General features: G+C 42.2%; 1 protein-coding gene and 1 pseudogene across 3 annotated transcripts in view; both read left to right on the top strand.

The window, feature by feature from the left end:
* Positions 1-13441, top strand: part of nalcn (sodium leak channel, non-selective) — a 250290-nt gene that overhangs the window by 92848 nt on the left and 144001 nt on the right. For all 3 annotated transcript variants that reach the window (XM_039014188.1, XM_039014190.1, XM_039014189.1), the window contains one exon: positions 9512-9643. In XM_039014188.1, the coding sequence (XP_038870116.1) occupies positions 9512-9643 (132 nt within the window). The remainder of the gene's footprint in view (positions 1-9511; positions 9644-13441) is intronic.
* LOC120064501 lies at positions 1489-2635 on the top strand (annotated as a pseudogene).

The raw sequence follows: 13441 nt of genomic DNA, 5'->3' as shown, positions 1-13441 counted from the left end.
TGTTCATGGATGGTTGGGAGAAGTTGCTCTCGGAGGATGTGTTGGTACCATTCTTTATTCATTTATTCGTGTTCTTAGGCACAATTGTGAGTGAGCCCACTCCCTTGGCTGAGAAGCAACCCCACACATGAATGGTCTCAGGATGCTTTACTGTTGGCATGACACAGGACTGATGGTAGCGCTCACCTTGTCTTCTCCGGACAAGCTTTTTTCCGGATGCCCCAAACAATTGGAAAAGGGATTCATCAGAGAAAATGACTTTACCCCAGTCCTCAGCAGTCCAATCCCTGTGCCTTTTGCAGAATATCAGTCTGTCCCTGATGTTTTCCCTGAAGATAAGTGTCTTTTTTGCTGCCCTTCTTGACACCAGGCCATCCTCCAAAAGTCTTCACCTCACTGAGCGTGCAGATGCACTCACACCTGCTTGCTGCTATTCCTGAGCAAGCTCTGTACTGGTGGTGCCCCGATCTTGCAGCTAAATCAACTTTAGGAGATGGTCCTGGCGCTTTCTGGACATTCTTGGGCGCCCTGAAGCCTTCTTCACAACAATTGAACCGCTCTTCTTGAAGTTCTTGATGATCCGATAAATGGTTGATTTAGGTGCAATCTTACTGGCAGCAATATCCTTGCCTGTGAAGCCCTTTTTGCGCAAATAAATGATTACCGCACGTATTTCCTTGAAGGTAACCATGGTTGACAGACGCAGATCAATGATTTCAAGCACCACCCTCCTTTTGAAGCTTCCAGTCTGTTATTCGAAGTCAATCAGCATGACAGAGTGATCTCTAGCCTTGTCCTCGTCAACACTCACACCTGTGTTAACGAGATAATAACTTACATGATGTCAGCTGATTCTTTTGTGGCATGGCTGAAATGCAGTGGAAATGTTTTTTGGGGATTCAGTTCATTTGCATGGCAAAGAGGGACTTTGCAATTAATTGCAATTCATCTGATCACTCTTCATAACATTCTGGAGTACATGCAAATTGCCATCATACAATCTGAGGCAGCAGACTTTGTGAAAATTTATATTTGTGTCATTCTCAAAACTTTTGGCCACGACTGTAGTAATTGCATGCTTGGAATTTGGGACCAAAAACTAAACTTTTGAATGCTTTATTTAGAACAATCTTTATGTAATTGTCAACCTTACCTTTTTTGAGAGAAAAAATATTTCTCTGAGAAATTGTATTAGTTTATCATAGTATAATTTCCCATTTTTTTTTGCTATACAATACAGCTTTGTATTTGAATTATTTATTTTATAAAGTCATTATTGGGCATCTTTAACAAGGGTGTCAATCATTTCAGACCCCACTCTACCCCCCTGGCGATTTGAGAGCGCAAGGTTGACCAGCAAAGGGAAACAAGCCTTCCTCGGTGGTGGAACTATTCTCAACACACAAGCAAACAGATTCTACGTTTGAACCAGATCCTACAGCAACCAAACCTCTAGATCCTTCAACAATTGTCCTCCACACTGCAAACATGAGAGGTAATGGTTCCTGCTCCAAGACCCTGGCCGTGAGTGGATCTTCTTCCAGCATGACCCAGCAGCAACTAAACCCATCTCCACCCCACTGCCCAAGCACAGTCAGCCGTGGATGCTCCGGCTACCAGGGTGGCTCTGCAACAGCAGTGGAGGTGGTAACTGAATTCCACAATTAGCATGCTGACGAGATGCAGGAGCTGAACGTACACTTTGCGGGCTACAGGTTCATGTTCAGACATTGGAACAGAGGAATGGCCAACTGCAGGCGGAACTGGATGATCTGAAGTGCATCTACCAGGGGGACCCCAGCGGCATTGGGGAAGAGTACAAGCTCAAACTCAAAGAAATACGGGATCTGATTGAGGCGCTGACCCAGGAAAAGGGGGCGGTGGACATCGAGAGGAGCTACATTGAGAAGGAGGTGGAGGTGTGGAGGATGAAACTGGTGGAGGAGCTGTCTCTGCGGGATGAGGCAGAGATGATCCTGAGGGAGTTCCGGAAGAACGTGGACGACGCCACGCTGCAGAGGGCCGACCTGGAGAGGCACGTAGAGAAGCTGGTGGCCGAGATCCAGTTCCTCAAGAAGCTCCATGATAAGGAGGTGGCTGACCTCCTCAAGTAGATCGTGGACTCCAAGGTGACTGCCAAGCTGGAATCAGACAAGCCCTGGCTGCCTACCTGTGCCAAACATGAATGGAGATCAAAGCTGCCATGGCCAGCAACGTCCAGGAGGAGGAGAAGTGGTACAAGGGCAACTTTGAGAAGCTCAAGGATGTCTTTGGCAAGAAGGAGGACCAGATGAAGAACATGAAGGAGGAGATCACCACCTTCCACAACCAGGTGACAGACTTCCAGAACCGGATCAACGGGTTGAAGGCCCAGAACGCTGTCATTGAGATGCAGTTGGAGAACATGGAGAATGCCCATCTGGGCAACATTGGCGCGCTAGAGGACATCATTGCCCACCTGGAAAACCAGCTGTGCAAGACCAAGCTAGAGATGAGCAATTTCCTGAAGAACTACCAGGAGATGCTTCACATCAAGCTGAAGCTGGACACAGAGATCACTTACAGGGAGCTGCTGGATTGAGAAGAGACCAGGCTGGGCATCTTGGGAGGGGATGTTAAGCAACACACCACCTGAGTCGAGCCCCATATGTCCGCTTTCTTGACCATGCCTGCCAACCTCTTACCAAGTAACACAACTGAGGACGTTTACATGAATGTATACTAACTAGCCAGAGAAGTTTGACATTTGCAAAAGAAACACTGGTTTACACATATTTTATATATACAGTGGGGCAAAAAAGTATTTAGTCAGCCACCAATTGTGCAAGTTCTCCCACTTAAAAAGATGAGAGAGGCCTGTAATTTTCATCATAGGTACACTTCAACTATGACAGACAAAATGAGAAAAAAAAATCCAGAAAATCACATTGTAGGATTTTTAATGAATTTATTTGCAAATTATGGTGGAAAATAAGTATTTGGTCAATAACAAAAGTTTATCTCAATACTTTGTTATATACCCTTTGTTGGCAATGACAGAGTCTTCACAAGGTTTTCACACACTGTTGCTGGTATTTATATATTCCACAAGCTTCCCACAATAAGTTGGGTGAATTTTGGCCCATTCCTCCTGACAAAGCTGGTGTAACTGAGTCAGGTTTGTAGGCCTCCTTGCTCACACACTTTTTCAGAAGACCCATTTGCGACCAAGATTTAACTTCCTGACTGATGTCTTGAGATGTTGCTTCACTATTTACACATCATTTTCCTGCCTCAAGATGCCATCTATTTTGTGAAGTGCACCAGTCCCTCCTGCAGCAAAGCACCCCCACAACATGATGCTGCCACCCCCGTGCTTCACAGTTGGGATGTGTTCTTCGGCTTGCAAGCCTCCCCTATTTTCCTCCAAACATAAGATGGTCATTATGGCCAAACAGTTCAATTTTTGTTTCATCAGACCAGAGGACATTTCTCCAAAAAGCACAATCTTTGTCCCCATGTGCAGTTGCAAACCATAGTCTGGCTTTTTTTATGGCAGTTTTGGAGCAGTGGCTTCTTCCTTGCTGAGCGGTCTTTCAGGTTATGTCGATATTGGACTCGTTTTACTGTGGATATAGATACTTTGTACCTGCTTCATCCAGCATCTTCACAATGTCCTTTGTTGTTGTTCTGGGATTGATTTGCACTTTTCTCACCAAAGTACGTTCATCTCTAGGAGACAGAACGCGTCTCCTTCCTGAGCGGTATGACGGCTGCGTGGTCCCATGGTGTTTATACGTGTCCATCTGTGTTTTTTTATGCTTAAAGAGACAGAAGAATACGCAATCGAGAGTGATAGAAATTAGTTGCTGCGAGGTATCTACCTAAAAATACATGATCACAGTATTCTGCAGTCATAAAAGTCTGTATGATTCCCAATCAGAGACAACGATAGACAGCTGCCTCTGATTGGGAACCACACTCGGCCAAACACAAAGAAATACAAAACATAGAATGCCCACCCCACATCACACCCTGACCTAACCAACTAGAGAAATAAAACGGCTCTCTAAGGTCAGGGAGTGACAAGCTCTATAGAAATGAGATGATGACTTGGAATGAAATAAAGTCTTCAAATACACAACAACTGAAATATGTTATTAAAGTAATGTTAATAAATGATTGTTAATAAGTGATAAGCAGAAATGGGCAGTCACTACCATCATGGGACTTATATTAATTGTTTTATTCAGTGTTGTTACAGCATTCAACCCACATAGTGATTTAATGGAAAAAATATATATATTTGAAATAAAAAAAGTGATTATTTTTTAAGAATCGAACCGAAACTAAACCGACCTCAAAAAGCACTAATCGCTCAGCACTAGTTACAATTCACATTATCAAGGAGATGATGTGGACCGGTCCCTGAGATGGTTAGCTGACACTGATTCAGTGAGTTCTACCGGGGAACAACTATAGCTTGCCAGTCCCTGGTACAAAAGGTTGAGAAACACTGACACAGCACTCCCAATACCCACAGTGATGCGATTCCTTCCAGCACGGAGCAGTAATAGTGACTCTTCCCCAGCTGTCTCCCAGACCTCTCCTTCCTATCTTTCCATTTACAGTGCCTTTGGAAAGTGTTCATACCTCCTGATTTATTCTACATTTGGTTGTGTTACAGCCTGAATTCAAAATGCATTAAATAGGTTGTTTGTCACCCATCTACACACAATATCCCATAATGACAGAGTGAAAACATGCTTTGAGACATTTTCTGTAATTTATTGAAAATGGAACAGAAATATTGAATTTGAATAAGTATTCAAACCCTTGAGTCAATACATGTTAGAATCACCTATGGCAGCGATTACAGCTGTGAGTTTTTCTGGGTAAGTCTCTAAGACCTTTTCACACCTGGAGTGTACAATATTTGCCCATTATTCTTTTCAGAATTCTTCATACTCTGTCAAATGAGTTGTTGATCATTGCTAGACAACCATTTTCAAGTCATCCCATAGATTTTCAAGCAGATTTAGGTGAAAGCTGCAACTCGGCCACTCAGGAACATTCATTTTCTTCTTGGTAAGCAACTCCAGTGTATATTTACCCTTGTGTTTTAGGTTATTGTCCTGCTGAAATGTGAATTAATCTCCCAGTGTCTTGTGGACATTGCCCCCCCGACTAGCATCACTACTCTGGACGGTTCTGACTTAGAATATGTGGATAACTATAACTACCTAGGTGTCTGGCTAGACTGTAAACTCTCCTTCCAGACTCACATTAAGCATCTCCAATCCAAAGAATCTAGAATCGGCTTCCTATTTCACAACAAAGCCTCCTTCACTCATGCTGCCAAACATTCCAACACTCTACTCAGCAGATTGGATGCAGGCTATCACAGTGCCATCCGTTTTGTCACCAAAGCCCCATATACTACCCCCCACTGCGACCTGTATGCTCTCGTTGGCTGGTCCTCGCTACATGTTCGTTGCCAAACCCACTGGCTCCAGGTCATCTATAAGTCTTTGCTTGGTAAAGCTCCACCTTATCTAAGCTCACTGGTCACCATAGCAACACCCACCCGTAGCACGCGCTCCAGCAGGTATATTTCACTGGTCATCCCCAAAGCCAACACCTCTTTGGCCGCCTTTCCTTCCAGTTCTCTGCTGCCAATGACTGGAACGAACTGCAAAAATCACTGAAGTTGGAGACTTATAATTGTATGTGTGAGGTACATAGATGAGGTAGTCACTCAACAATTATGTTAAACACTTTATTGAGTCCATGCAACTTATTATGTGGTTGTTATGCATATTTTAACTGCTGAATGTATTTAGACTTGCCATAACAAAGGGGTTGAATACTTATGGACTCAAAAGACATTTCAGCTTTTCATTTTTTATTAATTTGTAAACATTTCAAAAGACATAATTCCACTTTGACATTATGGGGTATTGTGTATAGGCCAGTGACAAAAAAAATCAACATTTTAATCAATTTTTAATTCAGGCTTAAACACAACAGTCTGTTGGAAAAGTCAAGGGGTGTGAATACTGAAGGGACTGTGTATGTCTCACTTTCTTTTAATCTCTCCATCTATCCATCTTCTACAGACAGTCTTCCATACTTGGTCTTATTCCTCCCACTCACAAGCTGTACAATCTGATACTCCCCTCTGACTGTAGGGAATTCAATTCAGCCTGCAGGGTGGTTAAACTGGGCCCACAGACAAATAATATTGTTTCTGTGTTAGAAAAGAACACAAATGTCTTGCATGAATAATATAATATGAAATCAAAACCCCCTGTTTGGTTAGGGCATAGCTTGTACTCGCTACATTTGTTGTAATGATACAGGGACAGATTTTTGTGTGTGCCAATTTTGGTTTTGATTGAATTTGGCCATGCTGCTTGTACTAGACGTTCAATACTGTAGCTGCTCCTGGAAGAAATAAAACAGTGACTTACCTCTCCATTTGGTTTATTATGTCTGAATAGATAGTGATTTTGCTGTCTCTCTCTTGCTTCCTCTTTCCCTCTCCATCTCTCGCTCTCTTCCTCTCCCTCTCTCTCTGTATCTAATGAAATAGTCCTGATTGCTTTTCATCCCCTGAAGTTTAGCTGCCAGCCATGTTTGCCTGTTGCCATTTCCAATAAGAACCACTGTCCTGCAGGCTCAAGCTCATCTCTCTCTCTTCCTCCCTCTCTCTCTCTGCCTCTCTCTCCTCCCTCTTTCATGTCTCTGCCTCTCTCTCTCCTCTCTCTTTTATGTCTCTGAATATCCCCCTTTTCTCCGTGTCTACATATCTCTTTTTCTCTCACCCCCATTTCTCTCTTAATTTCTCTCATTCTCCATCTTGCTATAACTGAGACGAGGGGATATTTAAATCTCCACCAGCCAGGCACATCATTTGTCTTGTTTAATGGTTTGCTCATGAATCATTACCTCAGAATGATGGGAGGTCGTATTTAGCTTTTACAATTAGAATAAATGTATAATTTGGGTTGATCAAATCCTTGTGATTGTATTGGCAATTGTGAAAATCAATGATATGTTTTTGCATCCATTTATACCATCATACTCTAGCTTAAGGTCTTTCATAAGTAAATGTGTTACTGTGGCATAAAGAAGCAAATTATGTTATTTTGAGTTTTAAATTTAAACTATTTCGTCTCTACAACAGTTTTTTTTTTTACTCTTAGAGTAGAAGTCTTACTGAAGGTAATTTATTTAATTTGTATCCACTAAGGAGGTAATGGCTGATTTTACTTTCACTCTGAGATTTTCACCATCTGAGAAAATGTCGCTGGGATGTATAGAGGACGTTTTACGGGCTCCTGACCAATTCTGCTATTTTATGTGGTTTTTTTGTTGCTGATCTTAAAACATTTTTGTACATAATGTTTCCGGAATAGTTTCCTATGAATAAAAAGAGCTTCTGGACATCAGACACTCCGAAGAGAAAGAGACGGCGCTTAATAGGCCGACGTGCAGGTACCCTGATGAAACTAAAACGCAGAGTAAATACTCTTCTCCGATGCCGCTGGGGCCCCTCTTGTGGCGGCCCTTCAGGACATCCAGTTCCGCCTGCTCCAGCCTCTGAACGTTTCCGATGTAGCCTTCTCTTCCTTCTTATTGGCATGCTGTTTGTGGAGTTCAGTTCCCACCTCCACTGCTTTTGCAGAGCCTCTCTTGTAGCATGAGCGTCCACGGCTGACTGTGGCGCCTCGGCAGCGGGATGGAGATGAGCTCAGCTACTGCCAGTCCTGCTGGACGAAGATCCGCTCACTGCTAGGCTCTTTTAGTAGGACCCATTACCTCTCATGTTTGCAGTGTCAAGGACGTTTTTTGTAGGATCTGGTCCAAACCTAGGATATGATGTGCTTGTGTTGTTGAGAATAGTTCCACCACCAAGGGATGCTTGCTGTGTTTCCCTTTGCTGTCCAACCTTGCTAGTGATGCTCTCTCACATCGCCAGGGGGTATATAAAAAATTATTTGGCAGACAGGAAACTCACTTATGTTTGGCATGTTTTAAATCTGGATTGTGACACTAGGACAAAGTCCTTAATTACCTACCATTAAATTGTTAGCAGGCAAGGTGGGTCAGGGTTGCTGAGCCCTGACACCTCCATGTGAAATGGTAATCTGAACATGAATTACCTAGCATTACATGGGTGACATGTCTGGTGAGTATGCAAGCCATGGAAGAAATGGGACATTTTCATCTTCCAGGAATTGTGTACAGATCCTTGCAACATGGGGCTGTGTACTATCATGCTGAAACATGATGTAATGGCGTCAAATGAATGGCACGACAATGGACCTCAGGATCTCGTCACGGTATGTCTGTGCATTCAAATTGCCATCAATAAAATATAATTGTGTCAGTTGCCTGTAGCTTATGTCTGACCATACCATAACCCCATTACCATGGGGCACTCTGTTCACAACGTTGACTTCAGCAAACCTGTCGCCCACACGACGCCATACATACGACGTCTGACATCTTTCTGGTACAGTTGAAACCGGGATTAATCTGTGAAGAGCATTACATTTACATTTACATTTACATTTACAAGAGCACACTTCTCCAGCATGCCATTGGCCATTGAAGATGAGCATTTGCCCACTGAAGTTGGTTACGAGACGACGAGCGCCCAGATGAGCTTCCATGAGACCGTTTCTGACAGTTTGTGCAGAAATTATTTGTTTGTGGAAACCCACAGTTTCATCAGCTGTCCGGGTGGCTGGTCTCAGACAATCCCACAGGTGAAGAAGCCAAATGTGGAGGTCCTGGGCTGGCGTGGTTACATGTGGTCTGCGGTTGTGAGAGCGGTTGGACGTACTGCCAAATTCTCTAAAACAACATTTGTCTTATGGTAGAAATGAACATTCAAATATCTGGCAACAGCTCTGGTGGGCATTCCTGCAGTCAGCATGCCAATTGCACTCTTCCTCAAAACTTGTGACATCTGTGGCATTGTGTTGTGTGACACAACTGCACATTTTAGAGTGGCCTTTTATTGTCCCCAGCACAAGGTGCACCTGTGTAATGATCATGCCGTTTAATCAGCTTATTAATATGCCACACCTGTTAGGTGGATGGATTATCTTGGCAAAGGATAAATGCTCACCAACTGGGATGTAAACACATTTGTGCGCACAATTTTAGAGAAATAAGCTTTTTGTAGCTATGGAACATTTCTGTGATCTTTTGTATTAGCTCATGAAACATGGGACCAACACTTTACATGTTGCGTGTATATTTATGTTCAGTGTATATTGTAGCAAGACTCATACTGTTTGTCCAGACAAAAGTGTTTTAGAGCAAAACTGAAAAGACATAAACGTAAGGCTCCGGTCAAAAGAATTGTACTATATGAGGGATGTGGTGTCATTTAGGTCAGCCCGAGAAACCTCTCATATGTGGACGTGGGTATCTGGATGGGTGTGTTTGTTATAGAATAGATGTCAATATGTCCTTATTCTACATGAATTCTAAATAAATGTCTCTGTTTCCGCAGCAACTGATGCGCTCCTCCATCTTCCACATGTTTATTCTGACTATGGTTGCCGTAGACGTAATCGTTGCCGCTAGCAACTACTACAAGGGCGAGAACCACCAAAGGCACTATGACGAGTTCTACCTGGCTGAGGTAAGGGATCAGAACACACAAACATACTGTACAATAGACACACACACACACCATACTGTATGTTTTACTATCTTTGTTTGACTTGATATTGATTTAAAATCCTATTTTCCCTAACCCTAACATTGACCTCTTGAATCTTATGATCAGATATTTGTGATCAATGTAATGTTGAGTGGTCACAGCAGGGTACCATCATAAATATGTTATTGGAACAGTAGCAACAGCACGTCTACATATGATGCACAAACGCATCTAAATAGCATCGTTTTTTATTCATTGTATTTCATTTAACCTTTATTTAACTAGTTAAGAACAAATTCTTATTTACAATGACGGCCTACCAAAAGGCAAAAGGCCTGGGATATAAAAAAAAATAATATATACATATATACACTACCATTCAAAAGTTTGGGGTCACTTAGAAATGTCCTTGTTTTTGAAAGAAAAGCATTATTTTTTGTCCATTAAAATAACATCAAATTGATCAGAAACACAGTGTAGACATTAATGTTGTAAATTACTATTGTAGCTGGAAACGGCTGATTTTTATGTAATATCTACATAGGCGTACAGAGGCCCATTATCAGCAACCATCACTCCTGTGTTCCAATGGCGCGTTGTGTTAGCTAATCCAAGTTTATAATTTTAAAAGGCTAATTGATCATTAGAAAACCCTTTTGCAATTATGTTAGCACAGCTGAAAACTGTTGTCCTGATTAAAGAAGCAATAAAACTGGCCTTCTTTAGACTAGTTGAGTATCTGGAGCATAAGCATTTTGTGGGTTCGATTACAGGCTCAAAATGGTCAGAAACAAAGAACTTTCTTCTGAATCTCATCTGTCTATTCTTGTTCTGAGAAATGAAGGGAAGTTTTCCATGCGGGAAATGCGTTGTACGAGAAATGAAGGGCAATTTTCCATGTGGGAAATTGGCAAAAAACTGAAGATATCGTACAACGCTGTGTACTATTCCCTTCACAGAACAGCACAAACTGTCTCTAACCAGAATAGAAAGAGGAGTGGGAGGTCCCGGTGCACAACTGAGCAAGAGCACAAGTACATTAGAGTGTCTAGTTCGAGAAACAGACGCCTCACAAGTCCTCGACTGGCAGCTTCATTAAATAGTACCCGCAAAACACCAGTCTCAATGTCAACAGTGATGAGGCGACTCCGGGATGCTTGCCTTCTAGAGCAAGATGTTAGAGACAACAATACATCAAGCAAAGCAGCCACAACTGTTAGTAAGAGTGTCCATGATTGAGTTTTTGAATGAAGAGATTGAGATAAACCTGTCCAGTTTGAGTGTTTGTTGCAGCTCGTTCCAGTCGCTAGCTGCAGCGAACTGAAAAGAGGAGCGACCTAGGGATGTGTGTGCTTTGGGGACCGTTAACAGAATGTGACTGGCAGAATGGGTGTTGTATGTAGAGGATGAGGGCTGCAGTAGATTTCTCAAATAAGGTGGAATGAGGCCTAAGAGGGTTTTATAAATAAGCATCAACCAGTGGGTCTTGCGACGGGTATACATAGATGACCAATTTACAGAAGAGTATAGAGTGCAGTGATGTGTCCTATAAGGAGTATTGCTTTGTTGTAGAGCATTTGACACAAAATCCGGGGAGGGGCCAGCTGAGTATAAGACTATCATCTGCATATAAATGGATGAGAGAGCTTCCTACAGCCTGAGCTATGTTGTTGATGTAAATTGAGAAGAGCGTGGGGCCTAGGATTGAGCCTTGGGGTACTCCCTTGGTGACAGGAAGTGGCTGAGAAAGTAGATTTTCTAACTTTATACACTCTACTCTTTGAGACAGGTAGATAGCAAACCAGGCCAAAGACCCCTCAGAGACACCAATACTCCTTAGCCGGCCCACAGGAATGGAATTGTTTACCGTATCAAAAGCTTTGGCCAAGTACATAACAATAACAGAACAACATTGCTTAGAATCAAGGGCAATGATGACATCATTGAGGTCCTTTAAGGTTTCAGTGAGACATCATAACCTGAGCAGAAACCAGATTGCATACCAGAGAGGATACTGTAGACATCAAGAAATTGGCCTATAACAGTCTGAAAAGCATCTAAATAATATTTTGTACTGATGGAAAATAAAGATCTTCACCTTCATTCCTCAATTTCACTTTTTATTGTAAAAGATAAATGAACTTGATCATCCAAGCATCATACGGAACACATACACAGCCAACTCATTTCATTAACCAGTCTAAATAACAAGTTGCGCTGACAGAAAACTAATCATAAGTTACAGTTGAAGTCGGAAGTTTACATACACCTTAGCCAAATACATTTAATCTCAGTTTTTCGCAATTCCTGACATTTAATCCTAGTAAAAATTCCCAGTCTTAGGTCAGTTAGGATCACCACTTTATTTTAAGAATGTGAAATGTCAGAATAATAGTAGAGAGAATGATTTATTTCAGCTTTTATTTCTTTCATTACATTCCCAGTGGGTAAGAAGTTTACATACACTCAATTAGTAATTGGTAGCATTGCCTTTAAATTGTTTAACTTGGGTCAAACGTTTCGGGTAGCCTTCTACAAGCTGCCCACAATAAGTCGGGTGAATTTTGGACCATTCCTCCTGACAGAGCTGGTGTAACTGAGTCAGGTTTGTAGGCCTCCTTGCTCGCACACACTTTTTCAGTTCTGCCCACAAATGTTCTATCGGATTGAGGTCAGGGCTTTGTGATGGCCACTCCAATACTTTGACTTTGTTGTCCTTAAGCCATTGTCGATTTGGAAGACCCATTTGCGACCAAGCTTTAACTTCCAGACTGATGTCTTGAGATGTTGCTTCAATATATCCACATAATTTCCCTCCCTCATGTTCCCTCCCTCATGTTGCCATCTATTTTGTGAAGTGCACCAGTCTCTCCTTCCAGGGGGAAATAAATATAATTCATTAAAAAAATGTACAAAGTATTAAAGATGCCTGCCAGTGTTTCCCTTAGCCATGGTCTGCATTTGTAATAAACAGTTCATTTTGAAAGTTTTCAGACCCTTCACTTTTTCCAAATTTTGTTACGTTACAGCCTTATTCTAATATTGAATTAAATAAAAAAAAATCCTCATCAAACTACACACAATACCCCATAATGACAAAGTGAAAACCGATTTTTTTTAAATGTTTGCAAATGTAATAAAAATAAAATACAATATTTACGTAAGTATTCTGACCCTTTGCTATTAGACTCGGAATTGAGCTCAGGTGCATCCTGTTTCCATTGATCATCCTTGAGATGTTTCTACAACTTGATTGGAGTCTACCTGTGGTAAATTCAATTGATTGGACATGATTTGGAAAGGCACACACCTGCCTATATAAGGTCCCATAGTTGACAGTGCATGTCAGAGCAAAGACCAAGCCGTGAAGTCGAAGGAATTGTCCGTAGAGCTCCGAGACAGGATTGTGTCGAGGCACAGATCTGGGGAAGGGTACCAAAACATTTCTGCAGCATTGAAGGTCCCGAAGAACACAGTAGCCTCCGTCATTCTTAAATGGAAGAATATTTGGAATCACCAAAACTCTTCCTAGAGCTGGCCGACCGGCCATACTGAGCAATCGGGGGAGAAGGACCTGGGTCAGGGAGGTGACCAAGAACTCAATGGTCACTCTGACAGACCTCCAGAGATCCTATGTGGAGATGGGAGAAGCTTCCAGAAGGACAAGCATCTCTGCCACACTCTACCAATCAGGCCTTTATGGTAGAGTGGCCAGACAGAAGCCACTCCTTAGTAAAATGCACATGACAGCCAGCTTGGAGTTTGCCAAAAGGCACC

The sequence above is a fragment of the Salvelinus namaycush genome, chromosome 19 (genome assembly GCF_016432855.1).
Source record: "Salvelinus namaycush isolate Seneca chromosome 19, SaNama_1.0, whole genome shotgun sequence".
NCBI classification, from domain to species: Eukaryota; Metazoa; Chordata; class Actinopteri; order Salmoniformes; family Salmonidae; genus Salvelinus; species Salvelinus namaycush.
The sequence above is the reverse complement of the archived record's forward strand: the minus strand, read 5'-3'. Positions and strand labels throughout refer to the sequence as shown.